This window comes from Bidens hawaiensis, unplaced genomic scaffold (genome assembly GCF_021521415.1).
Source record: "Bidens hawaiensis isolate Kalapana, Puna unplaced genomic scaffold, B.hawaiensis_p1.1 tig00419396_1, whole genome shotgun sequence".
NCBI lineage: Eukaryota > Viridiplantae > Streptophyta > Magnoliopsida > Asterales > Asteraceae > Bidens > Bidens hawaiensis.
Genome location: NW_027504847.1, coordinates 2,174,390 through 2,200,288, shown reverse-complemented (window position 1 = coordinate 2,200,288; position 25,899 = coordinate 2,174,390). Strand labels below are relative to the sequence as shown.

Genomic DNA, 25,899 nt, shown 5'->3' with positions numbered 1-25,899 from the left:
AATAAGGTCACAATATTTTGTAAAACCCCTTTCACGATATTGCTGCTGCAATATCACATTCGGTGCGTGAAATGTGGAGAAGTTTTTTCCATCATATCCTCATCAGTAATATTTTGCCCACATAAAATCAATTGTGAGGTTATTCTAAACATAGCCGAGTTATACTCGCTTATTGATTGAAAGTCTTGAAACCTTAAGTTGACCCAATCATAACAAGCTCTTGGTAATATTACTGTTTTTTGGTGGTCATATCTTTCTGTTAATTTGGTCTACAAGTCAAGTGGATCCTTAACCGTTAAGTACTCGGTTTTTAAGTCGGCGTGGATATGATGGCGAAGAAAAATCATCGCCTTTGCCTTATCTTGGGTGGATGTTGTATTACCTTCTTTAATTGTGTCACCAAGATTGTTGGCATTTAAATGTATTTCAGCATCCAACACCCATATTCTTTCTGGTAATGTCCAAAGCTAAAAATTCAAGCTTTGCTAGGTTTGACATGTTGAACTATTATATCAAAACACATGAATTAATATATGTCACTCAAGTTATATTCACGTCAATGTCGGAACATCATTGGTTACAATTTTGATTATTATGAAAGAGAAACATAGCAATATGATGACAATATATACCATCGGTTTTGTGTAAAAAACACAAATGGGTCACGTAAAAATAATAATAATGCATCATTCTAACAAAATTATTCTAGCATGTATGATGACAATGAGATTTTGTCAAAAAAAATTGACATAGATCAAATTCAAACATGTACGTAAAATTCGAAATCAACTAAGTGAATGCGAATTATTTAAGAAAGAATTGAAAAAAAAACATTCAAAAATCTATTGTAAGCTAATTAACGAATGGATATAATGTTATCTAAATCATCCATAAAAATATTCAAAAGTATCTTTCGTTAGACATTTCATGGGGTTTATAAACAATGATCATTAACTACGATTTAATTAATTAATATAAAAGATGTTATGAAATTATGTATTTGATCAATTGAATCTAGATAAATATTGAAACAGTTTATAGTGGTTTCACCAATTATCATTCACCAAACTAAAATTATTATCACACGTATCAAAATCATTTAGTTAAATTGTTAACTTATCTAAATAATATCATTATATAACATATTATATGGAAACAATAAAATCTCTAACACGTCTCAAGATATGCATACTCACCGTATGATAATGTGGATTAAACTTTTAAGAGTCGTGCTGATAACGTATTATAAACCTATTAGCAATATAGAGAAGATTGGAGAATGAGTTCTTATTGATATCTTAATATGGAGTATGAGCTCTCTATTTATAGGCTCATTACATTGATTACATAATAAACACATAGATAAGTTAAGTACATAGAGAGTCACAATATAATAGTGGAGAGTCACCATAAATACATAATTCATAATAGAAATGAGTTTTACATATATTATCAAAATATTTATATTCTCTTTAGTTTTTATCATATTAATGAAATAAACCCCGAATTAAATGAAATAATTAGGACATGGTTTAAAGATTGGCCGACACGAATACGAATAAAAATCAGTCAAAAACATAAGTTGATTGTTGATTTATTGACTTTTTGTGTAAGAAGTCATCACTCATCTATTGATTACGATTAAAAAAAGCATAACGCGAGTTGTGGATTTGTTGACCAAGTCACTTTTTGAACCAATTTGTTGTGTCGATTAAGACTCATGGCATTAGAAGAAACAGACACATAAATGAATCGACGTATTCCCAACCCTAGTTTTTTTAAAGGAAAAAAGACAAAAGGATCTAGACGTAGAGGTTTACAACAAGTTATTCCAATAAAGGGTACGACTAGTACTGAGTTATTCAATTCATGAGTCAAATTGTCAGGACAATTAGCCAAGAAGAATTAAACTATGCATAAACTTTAATAACACTCGTAATGATATGTGAAATTCAACTAGATATAAGGAGAACGAAGAACAATTATATATGAGTCTTATCAAAATATTTTTATCCTCTTCACCTCATTATTGAAATAACTATAGCGCGGTCTTATGATTGCATCATTGTTAAGAACAACAAGCAGTCAAAAGTAGAAATGGGTTATTGACTTGTTTTTTAGCAACAAAATCATCAATCGTCAATTGATTACAATACAAAGAACACGTGTTATTGGCTTGTTGACCGAAGTATATCCACGAGATTTAGAACTAGTTTGTTGGGTTTATTGAAACTAACGGCTCAAGCAGAAACGGACAGGTATATGAATTGATGAATTCCTAACCTTAGTTACGTAGACGGAAAAAAAATGGACCCTACACGTCAAGGTATAAAGCAATGAGTTAGTTCAATAAAGAGTATAGTTGACCCTGAATTGTTGTAGAATTTAAATAGATTCACACAAATTTATAAGTATATTATAAATATCCAAATCAACACATTTGCCCGATTATTGGGCCGTTGACGAATTTCTAACCCTAATTTCTTAGAGAGAAAAAATGAGGACCTAGACATAGAGATCTAAAGCAATAAGTTTTTTCAATATAGACTAGAGCCGATACTGATTTGTGATGTAATTTAAGTGTGTAAAGTCACAAAAACTCACAGTATCTTAGAAATATCATACTCAACATCTTTACCCGATTAATGGGTTGATGACGAATTCCTAACCCTAGTTTCTTAAAAGAAAACTTTGTGGACCTAGACGTATAGGTCTGTCTAATTGAGTTGTTCCAATAAAGACTAGAGTTGATGTTGATTTGTTGTGTAATTTAAGTAAACTCACACAAACTTATAAATATATTAAAATTATCTAAATCACTTTTTTAATTAATGAGACAAATTGTCAGAATAATTAACCAAAAAAATTTGAACAATGTACAAAGTTTATAAACATTTAAAATGATATGTAAAATAAAACTAGATAGAAAGAGAACCGAGAACAATAAAAATGAGTATTACATATATTATCAAACTATTTACACTACTTGTTTGATTAATATGAAATAAACCCAATGAAATAGTTAGCACATGTTTTTAAGACTGCGACACAAACAAGTACAATAATTAGTCAAAGGCGAAATTTATTGACTTGTTGATTTTTTGGTAAGAAGTCATCACTCATTCATTGATTACGATATAAAGAACACGGGTTACTGATTTGTTAATTGAGATGCATCTACGAGATTTTGAACAAATCTGTAGTGTCAATTGAAACTAATGGCTCTAGCACAAACGGATATGGATATGAATTGAAGAATTCGTAACATTAGTTTGTTAGAGGAAAAAAAATTATGGACCCTAGACAATATGGTCTAACGCAATGAGTTATTCCAATAAAGTATAGTTTTGACCCGACTTGTGTAATTTAAATAAACTCACACAAACTCATAAGTACATTAAAAATATCTAAATCAACATCTTTGCCCGATTAATGGATTGTTGACGAATTCCTAACCCTATTTTCTTATAGTAATTTTTTTAGGACCTAGACATGGGTGGAGGTCTAAACAATTAGTTTTTCCAATAAAGACTAGAGCTAATACTAATTTGTTTTGTAATTTAAGGAAACTCATACAACAAACTCATAAGTACATTAGAAATATCCAAATAAATATCTTTGCCTAGTTAATGGGTTGTTGAAAGAATTCCTATCCCTAAATTCTTTAAAAAAAAGGTTTTTGAGAACCTAGACGTAGAGGTCTAAAGGAATGAATTGTTCCAATAAAGGCTATAGTTGATACTGATTTGTTATGTAATTTAAGTAAACTCTCACAAACTCATAAATATATTATTAAATTATACGAATCAACTTTTTATTAACTCCCGAGTTAAATTGTCAGGGCAATTAGCTAAAAATATTTGATCGATGCACAAAGTTTAGAAAAGGTCAAATGATATGTAAAATAAAACTAGATATAAAGAGAACCGAGAACAATCAAAATGAGTTTTACATATATTATCAAACTATTTTTACACTCTTTGCTCGAATAACGAAATAAACCCAATGAAATAGTTAGCATAAGTTTTTAAGATTGTGTCACACGAATAAGAACAATAAAGCGGAAATTATTGACTTGATAATTTTGTTGGTAAGAAGTCATCACTCGTCCATTAAATACAATAAAAACAAAATGGGTTATCGGTTTGTTAATTGAGATATATCTACTAGATTTTGAACTAATTTGGTGTGTCGATTAAAACTCAAGGATCTAGCAGAAATGAATAGGCATATGAATCAGCAAATTCCTAACCCTAAGTTGTTAAAGGAAAAAAACCTGTGGACCCTAGACGTCAAGGTCTAAGACTCTAAGGCTTCCAATATAAAATAGAGCTGACACAACGTGTTATGTACATCGTTATTCCAAAATTCAATGATCTTTAGGCTTAGTGGCATAATGTGTTTATTCTCATTGAAGTGGTGCGAGATTGATTTACACAAAATAGATTTTATGAGTAGTTTAATTAGAGTGTGTGTATCGTTGATCCAAAATTCAATGATCTTTAGGCTTAGTGGCATAATGTGTTTATTCTCATTGAAGTGGTGCGAGATTGATTTACACAGAATGGATTTTACGAATTGTAAATAGAGTATGTGTGTCCGCTGTTAAAAAATTTATTCCATAAAAAAGTATTTAATATAAACGTTTTTCTTTTTATGATTTTAAAATTAAAAGATCAGTTTAGTTTTTATTATTTGTCATTAAGTTACATTAACTCTTAAAAATATACATTTCTTTTTAGGAGAGAAAAGGGGGGGGGGGGAGATTTATTAGTTGATAGGGTTCGGCTAAATATAATAGACTGTGTCTCTATAACTGATAGAGATCGATTCAAGATGGTCAGTCTCCCGATAGTCCGTAGAGTGGGTTAGACTCCAAGAACAAAAGAGAAGAAGAGTAACCAAAGTTGAAACAATTTTCTTGATTATTTTTTTATTATTTTTCTCAGACAATATTACAATATACAAGAAAACCAAAGACATAACAGTAGAAAAAAATAAAAAAAATAACGAAACCTAATTATAATACAATAAGTATTATAAACGAATAATGTAAAACAATCCCGTAATACGAGGATAAAAGCTATATATATATATATATATATATATATATATATAGGTATTGGATCATTTCAGAAGTTTTTTTTACAACGAGAAGTGAATGTGTAACTCCATTAATCCCTAATTTTACTCTCTTTCTTATGTGTAGGTGCGTTGTGTTGGTGCATATGTATGTGTGTAGGTACATAGGTTTGAATGTGGCTCGGTGCATTTATATGTTTGTAGGTAGGTTTGAATGTGTAATTAAGACATAAATGCAACCAACCTACATATATGTATGTAACATCATATGAAAGAGAGTGAAATTAGGAATTAATGGAGTTATACATTCACTTATCGCACTTCTCGCAAGATCCATCCATGCAAGATCCATATATATATATATATATATATATATATATATATATATATATATATATATATATATATATATATTCAGGATACATAGCTATATATATCTACCAATACTTATAAAATAAAAGAAAATAATTCAGGATACATGGCATTCTGAGGTTAATTCTCACTATCGAATTCCCGTCAAAATCAGTTCTCTTCTATTGATGGAAAAGAAAAAAAAATGGTTTCAAATATAGTATTGATTATAAATTCAGTATACCGTATTAATTGGTCAATCTCCATTGATTGAATTATTAATGTCATAAATTATATTATAAACAAACTTAATATAAAAAAATATTAATAGAATAATTACATGTCATAAATATATTTTTCTTTAAAATTGATATGTATATATAAAAGAGTTTATGTTTAAAAAGTACATTAATATTCAACTTTTGAGACATATTCATATTGAAGAAAACTATAATAATTTTTTTATATTTTTTTACAACTATTCAGTCTTAAAAATCATAGACAAATTTTTCATTTTTTATATTTATTATAAGACTATTGAAATAGTTGAACAAGAGTGTGTTTATAGGGGACAAAATGAAAGTTGTTCAAAAAGGAAAATTTGATGTCTCTTTTGTCTATGGCTGGGTATGAAAAGTAAAACAGTTTTGTGAAAGACTTTAGCTTCAACTTTCACGCCTCGTTGTTTTAAATGTTGCTTTCAGTAGCATTGTTTCATTATTGTAAACCGATGGTAGAACAACTCATTCTCGATTTAAAATTCAAATATATTTGATGATATAAAACAACTATATTTGTAATACATTTTCTTACATAATATATAAAGAGACTTAATTATCTTTTTTTTTATTTGTATTAAATTATTCATTGTTATTTATATATTAATTTATCCCGTGTAATACACAGGTTTCTAAAGCTAGTATATATATATATATCGGAATTTTTTTTAAAAAATTATGCCTCCGGAAAAAACATGCCCTAGCCGGATGCCTACATAACACACCCTTAGAGCCGGTCATGCCGATTACATACATGACAGCGACATGATATGAGATGTAACATGTAAGTTTGTAACACACTAACACCAGCCTTGGGACCTTGATGTACACACATGCATCATTGCATCGTACTACACGTTTCCAGTAAGCCGTTAAAACATAAAACTTAGAAAAACCATGGTCACAAAATCCCATGGTTTCCTTAAAACAACCCGACAAGACCCCTGTTTTTTATTCCATATGCCAACCCCACCCTCTTCATCTCCTATAAATAACTTCACCTTCAAATGTTTCATTTCATCTATAACCAACATCATCATAATAATAACAACCAAATATCACAACTAATATCCACTCCTTAATAATATCAACAAAGGGTTTTCATAATGTGTGGTGGCGGTAACCACGGCGGATGCGTGTATGAGGCCGCTTTTAACGCCGCTCAGAAGCGAAATCAGCTAGCGAAAGGCGGAGATGGGACCGGACGAATTAACGGTGAGATGAAACCGGAGAAGAGGGACCAGAAGAGAATTAGGGAGTTAGAGAAGACTGAGAATGTACTTCACTTGATTTTGTGGGGACCTAAGTGATAATAATAATAGTAATAATAATAATAATAATAATAATAATAATAATAATAATAATAATATTTTAGTATCTTATGTGTTTGGTTAATTGGTTGTAGTTCGTGTTGTGTAATATATAAAATTAAGTTGCATACAAATTGCTATGAAGTACTTTTTTTTTATTTTATGTATTGTTATTGCATGCTAGTAAGTAGTAACTTATAAAACAATTGTTAGCTTGGTTTAGGGCTAAAAGTTTATAGCTTTCAACTAAAAATTGGTGAGTTTTAAACTCATATGGAGTAGAATAGGAATAAAAAAATAGATTAATTTCATATATGCCCTTACAAATAAAATAAATATCATACATATACAAGCAAAACTTGAAATATTATATATGTCCTTATAAAATAACTAAAATATCATATATGTCCTTATAAAACAGTTAAAGTATCATATATAACCCTATTCATTAATAATAATTTTATAAATAACTATTTTATCGTTATTTTTCAAAAAAATTAACTTTCATATATACTCATTTTTAACGAATATACCATTCTACTCCTTCCAATTACATAATATGTTTATACCCTATGCTATTATTTTAATTTTAATCGACTTTTTTCACAGTTAACGACAACCAAATCGTTTCTCGTCACTTCTTCAAATTGCAAACTATTTGAAGATTTATCACATCGAATGGTCTACATTATAAACCTTTTATTGCATCTACTCAAACTAGAGCAATATGGTCATTTTTTTAAATTTTTAATTAATTGGATATATATGATATATTAATAACTTTGCAATGACATATATGATATTTTTGTTTTACGTGGATATATATAATATTTTCAATATTTGTAAGGGTATATATGAAATTGCCCCTAAAAATATATGTTAGCCCTTAAAAAAAGTAAATCAGTATCCGATGGCTTTAACTGAAATTATAAATGGAAAAGTATTGATGTTTTAAGTGTGAAAAGAGGAATATTGGTTAAATGGTTATAAAATAACTTTTTAACCAATATTCCTCTTTTCACACTTAAAATAACTTTTTAACCAATATTCCTATTTTCACACTTAAAACATCAATATTTCTTTACGCTTAAAGGTGTGATCTGGACGAATCATGACTAGTAATGTTATAACCTAAGATCTATAAATTTTATTATAAATAAATTTTATTTTGAAACAACTTAGTTTCACTGTTTGAAGCGAAAAAAAAATAAATAAATTATAGAATTAGTGGTCAATACTAAAAAAAAGTTTGGTAAAATGAGGTCTCTCTAGTCTCTTCTAGTCCAAACCAACTTGATAGATATTTTTATATATTTTATTGATTATTATGGCATTTGTATCAATGATTAAACTATTGTCTTTTATTTCTACCTCATCTTCTTTCACTGTCCAATATAAAACATGTTTAAATTTTATATTATAGTTTAACGTAGTTAGCGCATTGCGGGGATAGCTCAGTTGGGAGAGCGTCAGACTGAAGATCTTAAGGTCACATGTTCGATCCACGTTCACCGCATTCAAATTTTTTTTGTATCGAATTTGTGATCAACAATAATTTGTGTAACAATAATTGTGGTAAAGGAAATGACTTGTGGTATAGACCATACCAAGTGAAGTAATCCGGATCCTTTTTCGGCTCACGCAAGTGTACATCAAAATTTTGCAGACCTAAGATATGAAATGACAAAAATACCTAGGACTTTAAACAACTTATAATAAAATTAAACTTATCTTTCAAACAACAATCACATAATAACCTTAAAAAATTCCAAACCCCCTTAAAACCAATCACATAGAACAACAATCGGGTTCGTATCACACAACAATCACATAGTAAAAACTTATATGGTGATCGTTTAATACCTAGGACCCTTGTCGTAATGCAATACGAACCAACGCACTAAACTTATCTTTCAAACTTCTTTCGGTTCAGCCACATTCTTGATTTTTCACATGTGAACTAATTAGAATTATCACAAGCACGCTTTTGTAGCAACTTCATTTGTTTATGTTCTTGAGTTGGCGAAAAAAAGTCGTTCTAAAAGAACTTAACAAATGAATCAAGTATCTAGCGATTTACAACTAAACTCGTTTTAAGAAAACTTAACAAATGAATCGATCATGATTTACAAACACAATGATTTGACATAAACGATTTCTAGTTATTTTAGATTTACGAACAAAATGATAGAAACTGGAAATTCAAAAGTAATAAACAATAGAACCGAATGATATTGTAATCTAATTCGAGAAGGATTAGACCTCCAATTTACAATGATTGAAACTAATAACATAAACACCGACAAACCAATAAAAATTAAAAACGGGATTGATTACCAATACTACTGCTAACTACGGTTACTGACTAAATAGACGACCGCGTACATATCACACAACAATCACATAATAACCTTAAAAATTCCAGACACCCTCTAAAATATAGAAGGTAACATGTTTTTACTATGTAACACAACATGTCCAACTTAAGTTCCCATAACTTTAAAAAAACAAACACCATATAAGTCTCTTCCATATAATACAAAACTTTTGACAACAAAACAACAAATCGCACACGCTCCCGACCCTACTCTTATACACAGCACGGGCCCGCACCCGCACACTACGAGCCGTAGCCACATGCAAATAATCCACCCCTCGACCAATGCCACAAAAATGTTCCCCAACACAACCCGCCAACGTTTAACGAATCTTGAAAATTATACATAGGGGTAAATCCGTAATTTCACACTACTCTCTCTTTCCCTCTCTTACTTCTTAACTTCCCCCACCATGTCCTCCCCCGCCTATCACCACCGCCGCCGCCGCCACCTCCACCTCCGCCGCCGCCAGTTTCAGCATGTACAAGTGTCGTTTTGGCCTCTCGTAACCGATGCTTGTATTCTTTTTTCCATATCTCGAATTTCTTTTTTAAACTTTTAAATTCTTCTATTTGTTTCGAAGAAGGCGGGCGACCGGGGTTCACATTGATAACGGATTTAACGTCGTTATCGAAACTTTGTTTTCTTTGCTCGAATTCTCTAGATAAGTTGTCGATCGCGTTGGAATGAACACCGTTGGTTTTATGTCCCGATCTGAGAGGTGTCATTAGCACAGGAGTTGGGATTCCTGATATGTTGTCTTCGGAATCATAATAAGGTGACACCGACCCTTCTGGTCTTCCGGTTGGACCATCGGATATGCCTGAACCGAGAAGAGTCTTCTTGGCTGCAGCAAGACTCATCTGCAAAAAGAAAACCAAATAAAAGTTATTATTTTATAAAAAAAAATTTATAAAGTTTGAATCTTTATGAAATTAACTAGTTAACCCACCAAAAAAACATTTTTTTAAAGGAAAGATTTTATTGTTAATTTGGAGTAAAATCTTTTAAAAGTAAAAAATAGTCAAGAGTTAATTACATGATGCATCTTTTATGAAATTATATAGCAGAAAGCCACCAATAAGATTTTTTTTTTTTTCAGAAAAAGGAGAGGTGTAAAATGTTTTAGAAAGTACAAAATAGTGAGTTAATATGAATGTTAATATATTACATAGTAAAAAAGCCACTAAAAAGAACACTTTTTGCTTTTTTTTGTTAATTTGAATTAAATCTTTTAAAAGTCAAGGACAAATTGCATAATGAATATTTACAATTAGTAAGTAAAAAGCCACCAACAAGAACTATTTTTGCAGAAAAAGTAAAGATTTTTTGTTAATTTTGAGTAAAATCTTTTAGAAAAGTCAAAAAAATAGTCAAAGTTAATTACACAAATAGTCTGTGTGTTCATGAAAAGTAACTATGATATCTAGCTTTAAAAAGTCGCATGTTTGAGATATGTAGTTGTCATTTTATAACATCTTCCGGTCTAACGCTAACTTTGTCAAAAACTATTTAAATTTTTTGAAATGACAGTTTTACCCTTTTAACAAGTCACATGAACTGTTTAAGACTTACACAAAGTACTTGGCGTGAAAGTAATATAAAGAAATGAAGTAAAACTCACTTGTAAAGACGCCATCTGACTGTGCCACATCTCCTCAACCGCCTTCGTTTTACTTTCGTATTCCGACAACCGTGTTTCAAATTCTCGTACTTGTTCCCGTAAAGCCGTGTTTTCAAGATCTCTTTCTCTCAACAACGCTTCCGCCTTCGCTACTCGTTTCTGCAACTCTTCCACACTTTCATGTGAAGAATCCTACGAAAAAAGAAAAAAAACCTAAATTAATAACAATAACCACATTCGCATGTTTTTATTAAAAAAAAAAAGGTTTAACAAAGCATGAATACCTTCGACTCGTTTTTACTTTGAGACTTTTGCTTGTTTCTTGAACTATTAATGGCTGACTTTTTCCATCTTTGTATGTGTTTAAAATACTTTCGAGCCAACCACCCACGAACCACTGTTGAAGGTTACGACCAAAGGTCAAAAAAGTCAACTGTAACAGTTTTAACCGAAAAAGGTTAAAGCTTTACATAACATGTACCTGATTGTATATGTACAATTATCGGCAAATGTCGATCGTACGAACTTAATGCAGCCCACTGATTCTGTTTCTTTGAAGCATTATACTCTCTTCTTGCATTTTCACCACGAATAACTGCAGCAAAACAAATTTATATAATTTAAACCGAAATCAACCGTCTTTTTGCGGTTTAACTGATCAAACGAATATATTCTTACATGATTGCAATGTCACAATTCCAGACTGTAATTCTTTAGGATCAGGAACGTTTGCCACGTCAAGCGAACCTTCTGGAATTTGTTGTTTCAAATTTTCCAATATATCAACTTGTGCCTATCAATAAAAACAAACATATAACATTTCTAAAAAAATTAATTACACGAATGGTCCTTGTGGTTTGGCCATATTACAACTTTAGTCCCCAAGTTTCAAAAGCTGCAACTTTAGGCTAACTGTTCGCACTTTGCACAAACATAACACACGTCCAAAAAATGGCAAAGGTTAACTTGTTCGGTTAAGCAGATGTGAAATGACCAAAATACCCCTTGACATGAAAAAACTATAAAAATGAATAACCTATTATTCATCGAAGAAACATAATTGGGCAAGTTTTTGAAGTAGTCATTATTTTTTGACTTTTGTAATATATACATATATATATATATATAAAAGTAGTGTTTACATCGATGCAGAAGGCAACCAGGCAATAAGTTGCGCCGCTAGCCCTTTTTGGATAGAAAAACTAAGTCGTTTATCGGTTAAAAAATAACATTCATATTACGTGGGGTCAAAACATCACTAGATTATGATTATTGAATAACACAAAATTGCATTCAAAACACACTAAAAGCCTCACCTGCCCTTGAAAAAACAAGTTTGTAGATCCAACTTGATATGTTAAAATGGGGAGACGATGCCTCCGAAGAATGGCAACCGATCTACTCAACGGGTCCATAGAAACAACATTGTCTGACAAAAGGCAGCCAAACCTGAAAATTTATCAAAATATATTTGAATAACTCGATAACCATTATAAGATAATGATAAACTGATAATAAATCAATGAGCTTTATTATTCTTTACCGAGTAGCAAAATCTTGATGTGTGAAGCTTATTGGATATCTTGATTTTGATATTTGAACTATATCCATAACTTGGCTACGTTTAATCTGTTCCCAAATGATATCATTTTCATAATTTCCAGGAAGTTGTTTGGTATTTGGTTTGATGCATCGAATGAAATGTTGCTTTGAGTTCTCCAATTGTTGAATTAATTTAAATAATTGATCCTGCACACATCAATAATATACTTATCATATTAAGAAAATTACAATAAGCACTTACATTATTAGAGGGGGCAAATTCGGTAATATTTTGTTGATTACTAAATAGTTTTTTGTAGTTATGTTTAATAAAATACTAATACTAATAATAATAATAATAATATATGAAATTCATAAACTTAAAACAAATAAATAGGGGTAAATCGAAAAATTCGTATTATATCCTTATTAAAGTTCAAATTTTCAATAGAGTAAACTGCGATTTTCATCCCTGTGATTTGTCAAAATTTGCGGTTTTAGTTCAATAGTTTCAAATTTGCAATTTTCGTCCCTGTGGTTTCATTTCACTTGCAGTTAAACCCGAGCCAACTAACCCCGTTAAGTCTGGTTTGTTAAACTCATCATCGTGCCCTTCACGTGAGGGGTGGTTTTGTCCTTTTTTTCCCCGAAATACACCCCAGCCCGGCATCCCCTCACGTGAGGGGGCTTGCGAATTAGGGTTGGGGTTTATTTGGAGACAAAAAGGACAAAGATGCCCCTCACGTGAGGTGCATGCTAATGGGTTTAACGACCAGACTTAACGGGTTAGTTGGCTTGGGTTTAATTGAAAGTGAAATGAAACCACAGGGACGAAAATCGCAAATTTGAAACTATTGGACTAAAACCGCATATTTGGACAAACCACGGGAACGAAAACCGTAGTTTACTATTTTCAATAATTTTCATATTTTATTGATAACAAGTCACATTTCGAATTTGCCTAAAGTAGATTCAAGTGTTTAAAACCTCCTAAATTTATAAAAACATCGGACCATTATTTTACTAAGTACTTTTTGTAATTATGTTTAATAGAATAATAATATATGAAATATATTCTTTAAAAAGTTCAAATATTTGCATATAACATGGTTCAAAAGAACTTTACCTTAAACTTTGCCATAACACTTTGACTGGATGTTTGATCCTGGTTGATCAGACTGGACACCAAATGGTTCAAGGGTTTTTTACAAGATGACAAAAGTTGGATAATATCAAATTGTAAATAATCACTGTTCTGTTCCAACAACCTTGAAGCATCATATTGGACCTGCACGCATTCCATTACTTAAATCACAAAAACATGAAACGCACAAGACTGTAGGGGTGGCAATTGTGACCCATTGGGTTGAATGGGTTGTATTAAAATGTATATAATGGGTCAGACTAAAAAAAGAATTTGATTGAAACGAGTCAAAAACGGTTGACATTTCTCGAGGGTTTTTTTTTAATGGAACGAGAAATACGGAGGAAACTTTTGAGTACTTTTACTTTTTTAGTTTTTGATTTATATTTCGAGTTACGTTTTTATTAATTATATTTTTTGAATTTTTTACTAAGGGGTTTCTGAAATCTCAACCCATTTTGACCCATTTCAAAAGCCCCTTATTAAAAAATTCAAAAATAATAATTAAAAAATCATAACTCAAAATATAAATCAAAAACTAAAAAAGTAAAAGTACTGAAAAGTTTCCTCCGTTCTTCTCGTTCCATAAAAAAAAGCCCTCGAGAAATGTCAACCCGTTTCAATCAAATTCTTTTTTTAGTTTGACCCATTATATACATTTTAATACAACTCATTCAACCCAATGGGTCACATTTGTCACCCTTACACGGGAGTAATAATCAAATGTATGCGCATGACAATGGTAACAATGGTGAACCTCTCCAGCATAATGCCGAACCCTAAGCATTCCTTTTTCGAAGCTAAACCGTAAATTAGAACTCAGGTGTTGTTTAATTTTATCGGTAAATGTCTCATCTGTGGTTTTGGAGGAATTTGAACCCTCATCGAGTAGTGATATTAGCCCCATGGGTTTCTGCAAATATCAAATTATGTAAAATTAAAAAAAAAAAAACACATGAAATTGTAATGGCAAATATAAATAAAATTAGATTACCTTCTCGAAAAGATCCAAACACTCTTCATTGTCTTCAGACTCTACCTTTTTCCAGTGAATTCCGTCCAACTCGTATTGCTGATAATTAGACAAGCCACAATTAATATCTTTGCATGACTAACATGAACTCAATATTATTTTAGTTAGTAATTTTGTGTGTAAAACTTGTATAGAAATGATAAATTTATATGTACAATCAATTTTATAAAAAAAATGATAATTGAAAGATAAAAGAAACTAACATAAATGATTATTGATAAAAATAAGCTAATATTACAATTTTTTAACATGATTCGCCCTTTTAATGAAAATAATAAACATAAAATTGCATGAAATAAATTAGGATACAGCCTTCTAGACTAACATGAACTCAATATTATCTAAACTAATAACTTCTCATGTGATACTTGAATGGAGTACAAAGATTAACTTTATATTAAGAAAATGTTAAACAAATTTATAATAATAAAAAAACAACATAAGTGCTCACTTATAAAATAAATTAAAATTATAAATTTTTAAAAAATCATTCACCCTTTTAAAGAAAATAATAACCTCTTGTATGACATAAAATAGGATACAAGTTATATCATTTATATATATACCTCTTGTTCAAGCTTACAAAGATGCTGAATGAAATGGCGTTGCAATCTCTCATTAGCATAGTTTATAAACAACTGCGAAAAGCTATTTTTCTGGATAAAAAACAAAGAGGAAACTTTAATATTACAAGATACGATTTTAACAAAGATGACTGTTTTCTAATTATAATTAAAATAAAAAGGTGTACCGGAAATGACTCAAATCCATAAATATCGACAATGCTGATTGTGTGTCGAGCATGTTGTGTGTCTCCTTTGAGCGAAGTATTAATTTCTTCCACGAGCCAATTAAACAAGCTCTCGTAAATAAACTTAGCCAATGCGTCTCTTTTAACAGTTGCCTAAACAATAAAGAAAATAAACTTTTAAATTAACTATTAATTATTTATATTCTAAAAATGTGATCTTGATGTACCTGTTGTAATGTCAACCGTGTGGTCGTATCGTGGATTTTGTTGGTGGATAAGAGCTCTATGAGATCATCTGTCTTGCAGCCCATTAACCTTGCAGCGGTTCGACTGGCTTCAAATACACAAAAGGCAAAAAAAGGAGGAAACAAAATTTAAAAAATGATAACAAGAAACACCATCTAAATCAAATTTCAAAGTGAAAACATTTTAAAAAAAAGTTGGTGTTAAAACGAAAAATTGGTGAAACTTTGAAAGTTAAAACAATAATATACTAAAAAAAGATAACCAAAATAACATGCGAGTGACAAGAGTTTTCGGAATTCCGGTTATATACTCAAAAAAATGGATATGCACACCATCATTACAATATTTTCTTTTATTTTTTATTTATACAAACACAAAAAAAATGTAAAAGACTGCAACCAAAATGGTACCAAGCACTCAAATAATTATAAAATCTACACTGATTAAAGAATTTTGTTTACCTTCATCAGCGACAGGCACAACATGTTCTTCTTTATCGATCACTCCAAACGAGATATTCCCGAGCCATAAAATCGCAGCAACCATATCAAATACAGTTCTTTGAACCTCGTGAGGAATCCCAAACGTATCAAAGGCATCCTGCTTAAACAATATATCTTATCATATTTCTTGTTCAAAAGTTAATAAATATTAAACTTTTAAAATTACCACTAGTGTTATAAAGTTGTTGGCATCATCGACACCGTTGATTTTCAAGCACCCACTCTGATTAAGAAACTTGTACTCGCTCGCCATTTTTAAACTCAACATATCTGTAAATGTTTAAAAAAAATAATAGTGAGTATAATGTGTGTACACATTGAACACAAAACAATAATAATATTAAAAATAAAAATAAAAACCTTTAAGAACAGGTGGGGCCCCCGCACAAATCTGATAGAATACATGATACGATCGTTCTCCTCGACGAAATTGAGATACTCTCGACTGCACAAACCAATATTTTACTTCAAATTTTAAATTTCTAAAAAATGTGATTTAACACAACAAAATCACTAATAAAACATTACAAAAGCAAATACCTTTTCAAGAAGAACTGTTGATGTTTGACATGAAAATATGAAAACGATAAGCAAGTCAGCAAGTTGAATAAAACTATTTTATAAATGAACATAAAATTAAATTGTCTTGTATATATGCTTACGTGTTTGAATACAAGCACCGGTTATTATCCCATCTTCATTATAATTAATCTCAATTAATTTCCCCTGCATCAAGAAAACTCCATATTAATAACAGCAATAACAAAAATAATAATAATAATAATAATAATAATAATACTAATAATAATAATAATAATAATAAAAGAACTCACAAATCGGCTAGAATTTTTATTTCTGGTTGTCTTTGCATTCCCAAAGGCTTCAAGTATACAATTGGCTTGAATTAATTTGTTTTTTATATCATTATTCTTGCTTCCAACTGATGCCAGATATTGCATTGCATATTTTGCTGTTTCGGTCTTCCCGGATCCACTTTCGCCACTATACAAATATATGCTAATCAGTAAAAGTGACACACAAAGGAGAGTGTTTGGATTTGCGGTTTAAAACTAATAATCTGAATAATACTATTAGCTGCAACGGAACCAATTATCCGATATAATCTGTTAGCTCCTAAGGAATGAACTAACCTGATAATAATAGATTGATTTCCACCATCTGCAATGATTATTATTAGGAAAAAAAATGTATTAACATTTACACTAAACAAAAAAACTCACTTAAAAAAATCATTAATATATTCTGCAAGCAGCACACCTTTCATCATATCATGGTATGCAGCATCAGCCATAGCATATACATGAGGCTTATTCAAAGTCTGATCTTTATAACCCGTCACGTAATCATTCCCAAATATTTTTACATCTTTGAACGGATTTACCGCCAATAAAACATGCCCTGCTTTACTCTACAAAAACAAACCACATAATTAATTATATGAACAAGATAACTATATGAACATACATCATCATATAATAAGATATCAATGATGACATGAAACACGTACATAAATTACATCACGGTTGTATCTACACTTAAGATTGTGAAGAACCGATGGCTCGTTTATATAACAAAGATCAATAACATCATCGACGTCAGTTCTTTCTGTATTTGCAGGTAAGAGCTTTCCTCTCGGTATTGTAATAGCCTAAAAATAATAATCAAAAGTAAATTAGCATTAAACATTCAAACTTGTGAGATTTTTATATAAATACTAAAAACATAATTAAACTCACACTTCCATCCGAAAGCATAACCGAGGCTTCTTCACCCGCAGTCGACTTAATCTTCGCTAATTCCCAAAGATCCTTCCGGGGATGCTTACACCATACTCCAAGTTTCTAAAACCAACAAAAAATTGATTAAAAATATAAAAAAAATGCAAACTTTAATATAATGTGATGAGATCAAGATTTTACATTTTTAACAAAATGTTGAATAATGTGATCCCACTCGGCTTCCGGGGACGTGGCGAGCGTGGCCCCACCGTTCTCCAACAATCTTTGCTCCGTCACCGGTTCCCCGGGATTCCCACCGGAGCCAACAACGCTTCTAAATTCTTGTTTTTTCGGTTTGTTCAAATCACGAGACCCCGCGTGCTGCATCGCAAGCTTCGCCTGGATCAACCGCTTAGGTAAACGTGCTTTGGATGTCGGCCGTGCCGGCAGCGCGGGCGGGAGGTCCTTCGGGTGCTCACCGTCGTCTCGCCGGCGAAGCGAATCCAGCATTTCCTCTAAAGAACTCCGAGCTATGGAATGTGGGGAAGCTGTCATCTTTAAAGAATCAAATACCCAACTCGTTAATTGGATCGAAAAACCCCTAATTTAACGAATCTTGATCAACTCATCAAAACCCTAATTCGTTGCGGAATCAAAATTAGGTTAAATTGAAGGTACAATTGAACAATTGGAATCAAACCAAGTGAAACCCATGATCGGAAGAGCTGTAAAACCCGGTTAATTGATCGAATTTGATGAAATTGAAATCGAATCAAGGTTTCAAGAATATGTAAATTATTGAAATTGAAGTGGGTTTAACGCGAAAATCGAAAGTGGGTGTGTTTGTAGTGATGATTTTGATGGAATTGAATTGAATTTGAAATTGGAATTGGTGGAATTGAAAACAGAGGAATTGAAATTGAAAAAAGAAAGAAGCTTTTAAGAAAAGGGTGTCTGTGACTGTGGATTCAGAAATGAAAATAATAATAAGAATAATAATAATAATAATAATAATAATAATAATAATAATAATTGTTATTGTTATTATTATTATTAATATTATGAATTTGTTGGTTTGATTGAAGAGAGATTTTGAATTGTTTCAAGGAGGAAGTGGTGGCGGGTGGTGCCGTACAAGAAAAACCGTGCGACTGCAAATAATAATATTATTATTATTTATTTATTTGGTGGTTGGTTTGGTAATAAGGTGAAAGTGGTGGGGTAAAGTGTAAGTTTTAGGTAATAATATGCGGAAATTACAAAAACAGCCTTGGCGTTCTGCTTGTGTGCCAATCCCTACACCGTAATTTTCCTTCTCATGAGCCATATGCCGCAACACATCACCTCCTGTGTCAACGGTTTTTCGGGTGCTAGGATGTTTGTTACCTTCACGTCTGAAGTTTCGAGTTCGGGTCATGTCATATGAATGATGATGATTTGTCATTACAATCACTACAACTAAGAGGTAGGTATAGGTTAGGAAATAGTTATGATTATGAAGAAAGTAATACATTGTTTGATAACTATTAAAAAATAAACAAGAAAAGCATTAATTTAATTGAATACTCTTTTTTTCATTTTGTTTTTAAATGCAACGCGTATAGATTGATGCTTTCTAATTATGGTCGAAATTACCGAGGGTTGACGTGCAAAAATCTTAATGGTTTGTCAACAAAGTGTGATTTTTGTTACATGTACTATGTATGTTCATACCTAAATGGTTGAGTATGTTTAAACGTCAGTTCCGAGTTTCTTGTCACATCCTTTCACTAGCAAACCATCAAACCAAACCTGATAATCTGACTAGCAAACCATCAAATCAAACTGCATCATTCTCAAAAGTCAAACCTATCGATTTATGTTGATTCAAATGGCTTGTTAAGTTTTAACGGTTTATAAACAACATATTAAAACTAAATGAGCATATTCATATTAAAATTTATTTTTTAAAATATGAAAGAGGAATGAACGAAAAGAAATTAGCGGGTAAGAATAAATGATTTTGATTGAATGTGATTAATTGTGTAATCGATGATTCTATTACATTGGCCAACCAATCAAACATTTTTTCATTACCTCATAATGACTTATTTTATTCCCTCTGTCATTGCATACCAAACATTATCTTAACTATACACATGTAAGGATTTAAACCTATCAATTTACTAGACGAACATCATTTTAAAAAAAATTAATGAATTGTCAAAACTAAAATAAAAGTTTGTGTTCACTTTTTCTTGTCCACTTACTACATTTTGAATATGCGTCTGGACTTATATTTGAAAAAAGTATACTATTTAATTTAATAATAATACTAAATAATTAAGCATGTATTTGAATCTGAAATGGATGTGAAAAAGACACGTTAATTTTGAATTTTGAGGCAATCATGTATGCACACACAATGGATTGTCAACAACTAAATTGAATTTGGCAATTAAAAATAATTTTTCAAAAAATCAAAACATAGTTTTAATCCTATTGACTTTCAAAGGAAGACGTGGTGAGATCCGTGTGTATTTTTATTTGACGGACATGTGAAATAATTAATTTAATATGTTATTATCGGTTGTGCTATTAATAGCTTATTTATTAAAATTTATTTATTTATTTATTTATTTAGAAGATATTATAACATGAAAGGATTATAATCCTACCATTGAACGATGCATCTACGCGATACGAATTTAATTAGATTATTTTTTCTTATAATATTATATACAAGTTCAGCTGAAATTACACATGATTCATGAACTAACCTGTTTAACCCATTTTTATAATCTACCATTATCAAAATAATAAATATTTGGATGAATGGTATATTCGAGTTTAGATCAAATACAAATGAAATTAATGTGCTAATTGTGGGAATCAAGTATATTAAGTATATATACAAGGAGAGTAATTATGTAATTTATATAATTACTCTACTTGTATATATACTTAATCTACTTGATTCTCACAATTAGTACGTTAATTTCATTTGTACGTTATTTCTCCCCCATCTTCACAAGGTTCTCTTTTATTTCCAACTGAGTGTAAAATTCATGTTTTATTTAATAAAACCCGGTCTTTTATTTCCAACTGAGTGTAAAATTCATTAATGTATTTCAAGTTTTATACGTTCATTTCTTGTATTTATACTCATTTTATTTTCATGTATTTCTAAGCAACAAGTTCGTGTTAAATTTTGAGCAGGCGAATCAAGAACACGAACACGAGATTTGATCAACACGCGATCGACTCTTTTATTAAGAAAACGACTAACGAGAAAAACTTAATAATTATGATACAATATATGGCTTATATAGAGCCCATACATGACTAATCCCATACTAACTTAAATACACAATTTGAATCTAAAACAAATAGGATTAAATAAAATAAGAATAACTTATCTTATAATAATAAACTAATTATTATATTAAATATTCTCCACGATTCTAGAAGCCTTAAATCTGGTTTGGTGTTGGACACGTTTAACACTCCCTCTCAACACCAAACTTCTACTAATTATGACACACACGAAGCACCTCGACTCGAAACAACCCGTGACTCAACACAGTCACGTCTTTCAACTTTGACTCAAGTGTCAAATTCAACACTCCCTCTATATTCATACTTGTTCCTTTAAGGTCTTTCACAACCCGCAACACTCATCTCTTTGAACTTAATTTTTCAGACTCGTCACACGCTTTCACACGAAGTTGCGTCTTGATGGGTTACTTCTTAATTCACAACAGATATATGACCTATGATAGATTCAACTCACCACCAAATAGCAATATCGCATGCCTTGATCATCTTCGGTGGTCTCCTTCAAACCCACGGTTCATACACATCGGTTTAGCCTCGAAACGGAAACCGAAACCATCGAGCCCGTTGTCTTCTATTTTGACAACCCCAAAACCATAACTACGTGGCCACTTTTAGCCACCGGTTCCTGCTCCAAAATTCATCCCTTGTTGTCGTCAACATTCTGAACCACTGCTACCCTGTACGTTACGATTTGGTCCCGAAACCAAACCCCGAACATATGATGATGTTGTCTCGTTTAGACAGCCCGATAACGCTACCGCTCGGACTGTTGGGTCATCGATTCAGCCCACTAAACTACCCCGACACATGGAGATTTTATCATCGACACACAACGATTTAACCATATCGACACACGATCATGGCACAACATCAATGCTCGACGCACAGAGATTTAACCATCCCGACACACGGTGATGACACATCATCACTGCCCCAACACACAAAGATCTGACCATCCTGACAGACGGTGATGACACACCATCAGTGAAACCTTCAACTCAACGAACACCAAAAACAAAGCTGACACACAACCTTGTTACACTTCGTTATACTAGCGGACCGAACCACCTTGTAACCGCTTGTAACACTTAGCGACGACCCTCACCATCATTGGTTTGTTCTCCAAGTCAAACCCAAACATTCACGGCTATTGTCCCGATATGACAGCCCGTTTCCGCTGTTATTCAAATTTATTTTTTTTATCTTCAAGGCAGGCCCGAAACAAACTCCGATCCACTGTCAACTACTACCGGAACCTGGGTACGTTTGATCAGAAACTCAACGCGGAACCTGGACACACCTTTCCGGCCCTCGCTTCCTTCGACTTCAATCGGTTCAATCACTAACCTGACAAACAGGTTGCAACTTTTTTCACGATCGGAACCCGGACACACCTTCGATCGGAAACTAAGTCACCTCGACCATAACCGGGACACGCCTTTGTGCGATAAGGAACTTACCGCGATCAAAACACGGACACACCTTCAATAAAAAAAACTTACAGCAATCGGTTACGTTCAGATAAATCAAACAGGGAACGAGAACACACAGTTGCAATTATTCTCTTTTTCTTTCAATCGAACAGAAAGAAAATCAAATAAAACTTGTTCGAATTTATATTCAAACTAATTATGATCTTTCTTTTTTAATTAATTAGAGGTGTATGGTAGCATGCTTGCTTCTAATATTCTTTCTTTCAATTTACAACCGTGGAACTTTTGAGGTGCCTGGTTGCTACTTGGCTCATGTTGTCTTTTCGATCCTACAGACTTCTTCTTGACGAACAGAAAGGATCTGGCTCCAAGCAATTTTGAACACACAATAATTGCTTCATGAAAAACTTTATTTTTTTTAACATGTGCCATTAGCCAACTATATCTTCTCTAACAACCACGGAACTAGATATTCATTACCGATCACTTGTTGTCCCAAACGGCACTCCCGCACGACAATGGCTCCGTCCACTACTGATGTTAGTCTTCTGTAGCGACCCAGACCCTTTCTTTAGCACCTGTTCTGCACCGACGGACACACCCGCTGATGTACATAGAAATATACATCTTTTCAGCATCAAATAATCTCTAAAAACTGCAATTTCTATCTAATAACATGGCATAAAAGGCTACTTATCATAATAAAACGTAATTTCAGGTGAATCCAAACCTCAAACGAAGAAACAAGCAAAAAGACGAAGAAAAACAGAAGAAAACACAAGAAAACAAAGAAACACGCCCCCATGTCTCAAGAAACACGCCCCCATGCTTATGGAACAAGAAAAGATAAAATCTGAGAACAAAAGCACAGGGTCGTGCTCAGCATGCATGAGGCCGTGGACGGAAATGCAGAAAAGACAAAGAAGAATTGAACACATGTCACTAAAAAGCACGGGACCGTGTCTGCTAACCACGGGGCCGTTGCCAGCTCACACAAAAGACAAAACAAATCTGGCACATGTCATAAAAATACACGGGGCCGTGCTCATCAAGCACGGGGTCGTGCCTCACCATCCAGATTGCCTATAAATAGTGGCTCATGTTGCATTCATCAAGTGTGCCTTGAAAAGATTTCTATCCGATTCTCTCTTATAAAAACACACACTAACACTCACCTTGAAGATCTAGTGAAGAGTTTGAAGGTTTGGAGGTCATCACCACTAATCATCATCATCAACCATCATCCCCATCATTAAGAAGAAGGATTCATCTACATTTGGTTAGATTGTTCCAAGTTTAATCATGTATTTGTTATTATCAATCATCTTAATGTTCAACATAATGCTCATTATGAGCTAAACTCTTTTTACCATCTAAAATCTATGAAGAAGCTTTGTTTACTTGATAATTAATCAAGACATGTGATGTAGTCTAGTTAAGTACATGGTTATATTACAATTATCTTTTGATGGGAAATGTTTCACCATCTTAAATCACTAATTCAAAGTTGGTGGTTGTCAATCTCTTTGGCAATCGTTCATGATCGATTCATGTGCTTGAAAGATAGAAATACTTTGATACATTATCGAAACATGGATCCTTATATTGTAATTAGAAATGATGAGATATAAGTTATGGTGTATTTTTCTAAACCTTGATAATCCGAAAATGGCTTTGCTTAGGATATCAAATTAGCTAAAGAAACCATATGTTAATGGAATGTGTAATCATAACCTACTTAAATCAACCAAGGGGAGGTTGTGTGATGAACTACAATCACCCGAAGTTGTTAGAATTGATATTCGAGAAATTGAAGTCAATCCTAATCTTTTTACTTAACGAAACTACTTGCCAACTTAAATTGACATCATTGAGATGGTATGACATTAGGAAAGGGTGGACTTTAAAATGCGCATATCATCTCCTTAGTGCCAAAGATGCTCACTTTGGGTTAAGGAGTTATCTATCATATATTGCTACGGTAAGTTTATCACATGTCTACATATTAATTATCAATGCTAAAATGGAGTGGATTCTTGATCTTAGATGGTAACCTTCGTATAATTGAACAACTCGTTTAGAATTTCTTATCTTGGTCACCTATATATTATATATATATATAATTATTTATATTTTATAAAAAGTTCAAAAATTAACCTCAAAATGATTAAAACCTCCGATTGAAGTAAAACAACGATTTATTATTAGAAACCTTTGTGTCCACGGATCGATACTTGGTTCTTACCAATACTATTCTACATATACGATAGGTACACTTGCCTATTTTGTGTGTGTTTAGTCTTTGTAGAAATCACTTTTATAAATTTAAAACACATTATTGTGCAAAAGCTAAATATCCAATCTATCATATTTTATACAAGCTACACAGCACGCATCACCCGCCGGCGGAGGCTGCCTCCGATCTTCAAACCGCTTCCCGGTATGAGCCCTAGGCTCTGATACCACTTGTTCTTGATCACTGCCCCAACGAACTGGTGCAGTTCTTGATCACTGCCCCCAACGAACTGGTGCAGCAACCTAGAGGTTGTTGCCTTCTTTGCTCCACGTTACGACTCTCAAAACGGCTCTATTCCACCAAGCTCTGATACCACTTGTTAAACTTTGAGCAGGCGAATCAAGAACACGAACACGAGATTTGATCAACACACGATCGACTCTTTTATTAAGAAAACGACTAACGAGAAAAACTTAATAATTATGATACAATGTATGGCTTTTATAGAGCCCATACATGACTAATCCTATACTAACTCAAATACACAATGTCAATCTAAAACAAATAGGATTAAATAAAATAAGACTAACTTATCTTATAATAATAAACTAATTATTATATTAAATATTCTTCAAGATTCTAGAAGCCTTCAATCTGGTTTGGTGTTTGACACGTTTAACCGTTCGTTGGCTCATATTGTTAACTTTAAAATTATAGTCCAAGTTTGGTTTTGATTATTAACTAATTAGTTAGTCAAACCAAACCAAATTGAAAAACCAACATACCAACCAAAATAGCATAACCGGTTTCAATTATAGGTCTCTCAAAAACAAATTACCGATTATCGTTTGTTGGTTACGTATAAAACCAAACCGAACCAATATTTGGTCACATAGCCCACCATGGAATTGTTGTTTTAGCCGTAACATAC

At 32.0% G+C, this 25,899-nt stretch overlaps 1 protein-coding gene and 1 non-coding gene across 2 annotated transcripts; one reads left to right on the top strand and one right to left on the bottom strand.

Annotated features, from left to right (window-relative positions):
• Positions 1 to 8,464: 8,464 nt before the first annotated feature.
• TRNAF-GAA (transfer RNA phenylalanine (anticodon GAA)) lies at positions 8,465 to 8,537 on the top strand. Its single transcript has one exon. It is a non-coding gene; the product is annotated as a tRNA-Phe (tRNA).
• A 934-nt stretch (positions 8,538 to 9,471) lies between these two features.
• LOC143608659 (myosin-2-like) lies at positions 9,472 to 18,958 on the bottom strand. The gene is made up of 24 exons (XM_077083637.1): positions 18,183 to 18,958; positions 18,000 to 18,104; positions 17,771 to 17,911; positions 17,521 to 17,671; positions 17,394 to 17,421; positions 17,076 to 17,244; positions 16,905 to 16,968; positions 16,783 to 16,796; positions 16,603 to 16,687; positions 16,409 to 16,512; positions 16,201 to 16,339; positions 15,721 to 15,827; positions 15,494 to 15,646; positions 15,309 to 15,398; positions 14,704 to 14,781; positions 14,467 to 14,622; positions 13,692 to 13,853; positions 12,567 to 12,772; positions 12,340 to 12,472; positions 11,702 to 11,816; positions 11,505 to 11,618; positions 11,308 to 11,420; positions 11,024 to 11,215; positions 9,472 to 10,262 (listed from the first exon to the last, which is right to left on the bottom strand). Exons 1-24 carry the CDS (start codon positions 18,534 to 18,536, stop codon positions 9,765 to 9,767), a joined length of 3,471 nt encoding a protein of 1,156 aa, XP_076939752.1. The 5' UTR covers positions 18,537 to 18,958; the 3' UTR covers positions 9,472 to 9,764.
• Between the last annotated feature and the right edge of the window lie 6,941 nt (positions 18,959 to 25,899).

What these genes read in the sequence shown, in the direction of transcription:
- LOC143608659 (XM_077083637.1), bottom strand. Translation starts at nt 18,536, where the DNA reads ATGACAGCTTCCCCACATTCCATAGCTCGGAGTTCTTTAGAGGAAATG. An exon ending in AATCAATCTATTATTATCAG is followed by an intron (nt 17,245 to 17,393) that starts GTTAGTTCATTC and finishes ATATTTGTATAG; the next exon opens with TGGCGAAAGTGGATCCGGGA. An exon ending in ACTTGTTTTTTCAAGGGCAG is followed by an intron (nt 11,817 to 12,339) that starts GTGAGGCTTTTA and finishes TTTTATTGATAG; the next exon opens with GCACAAGTTGATATATTGGA.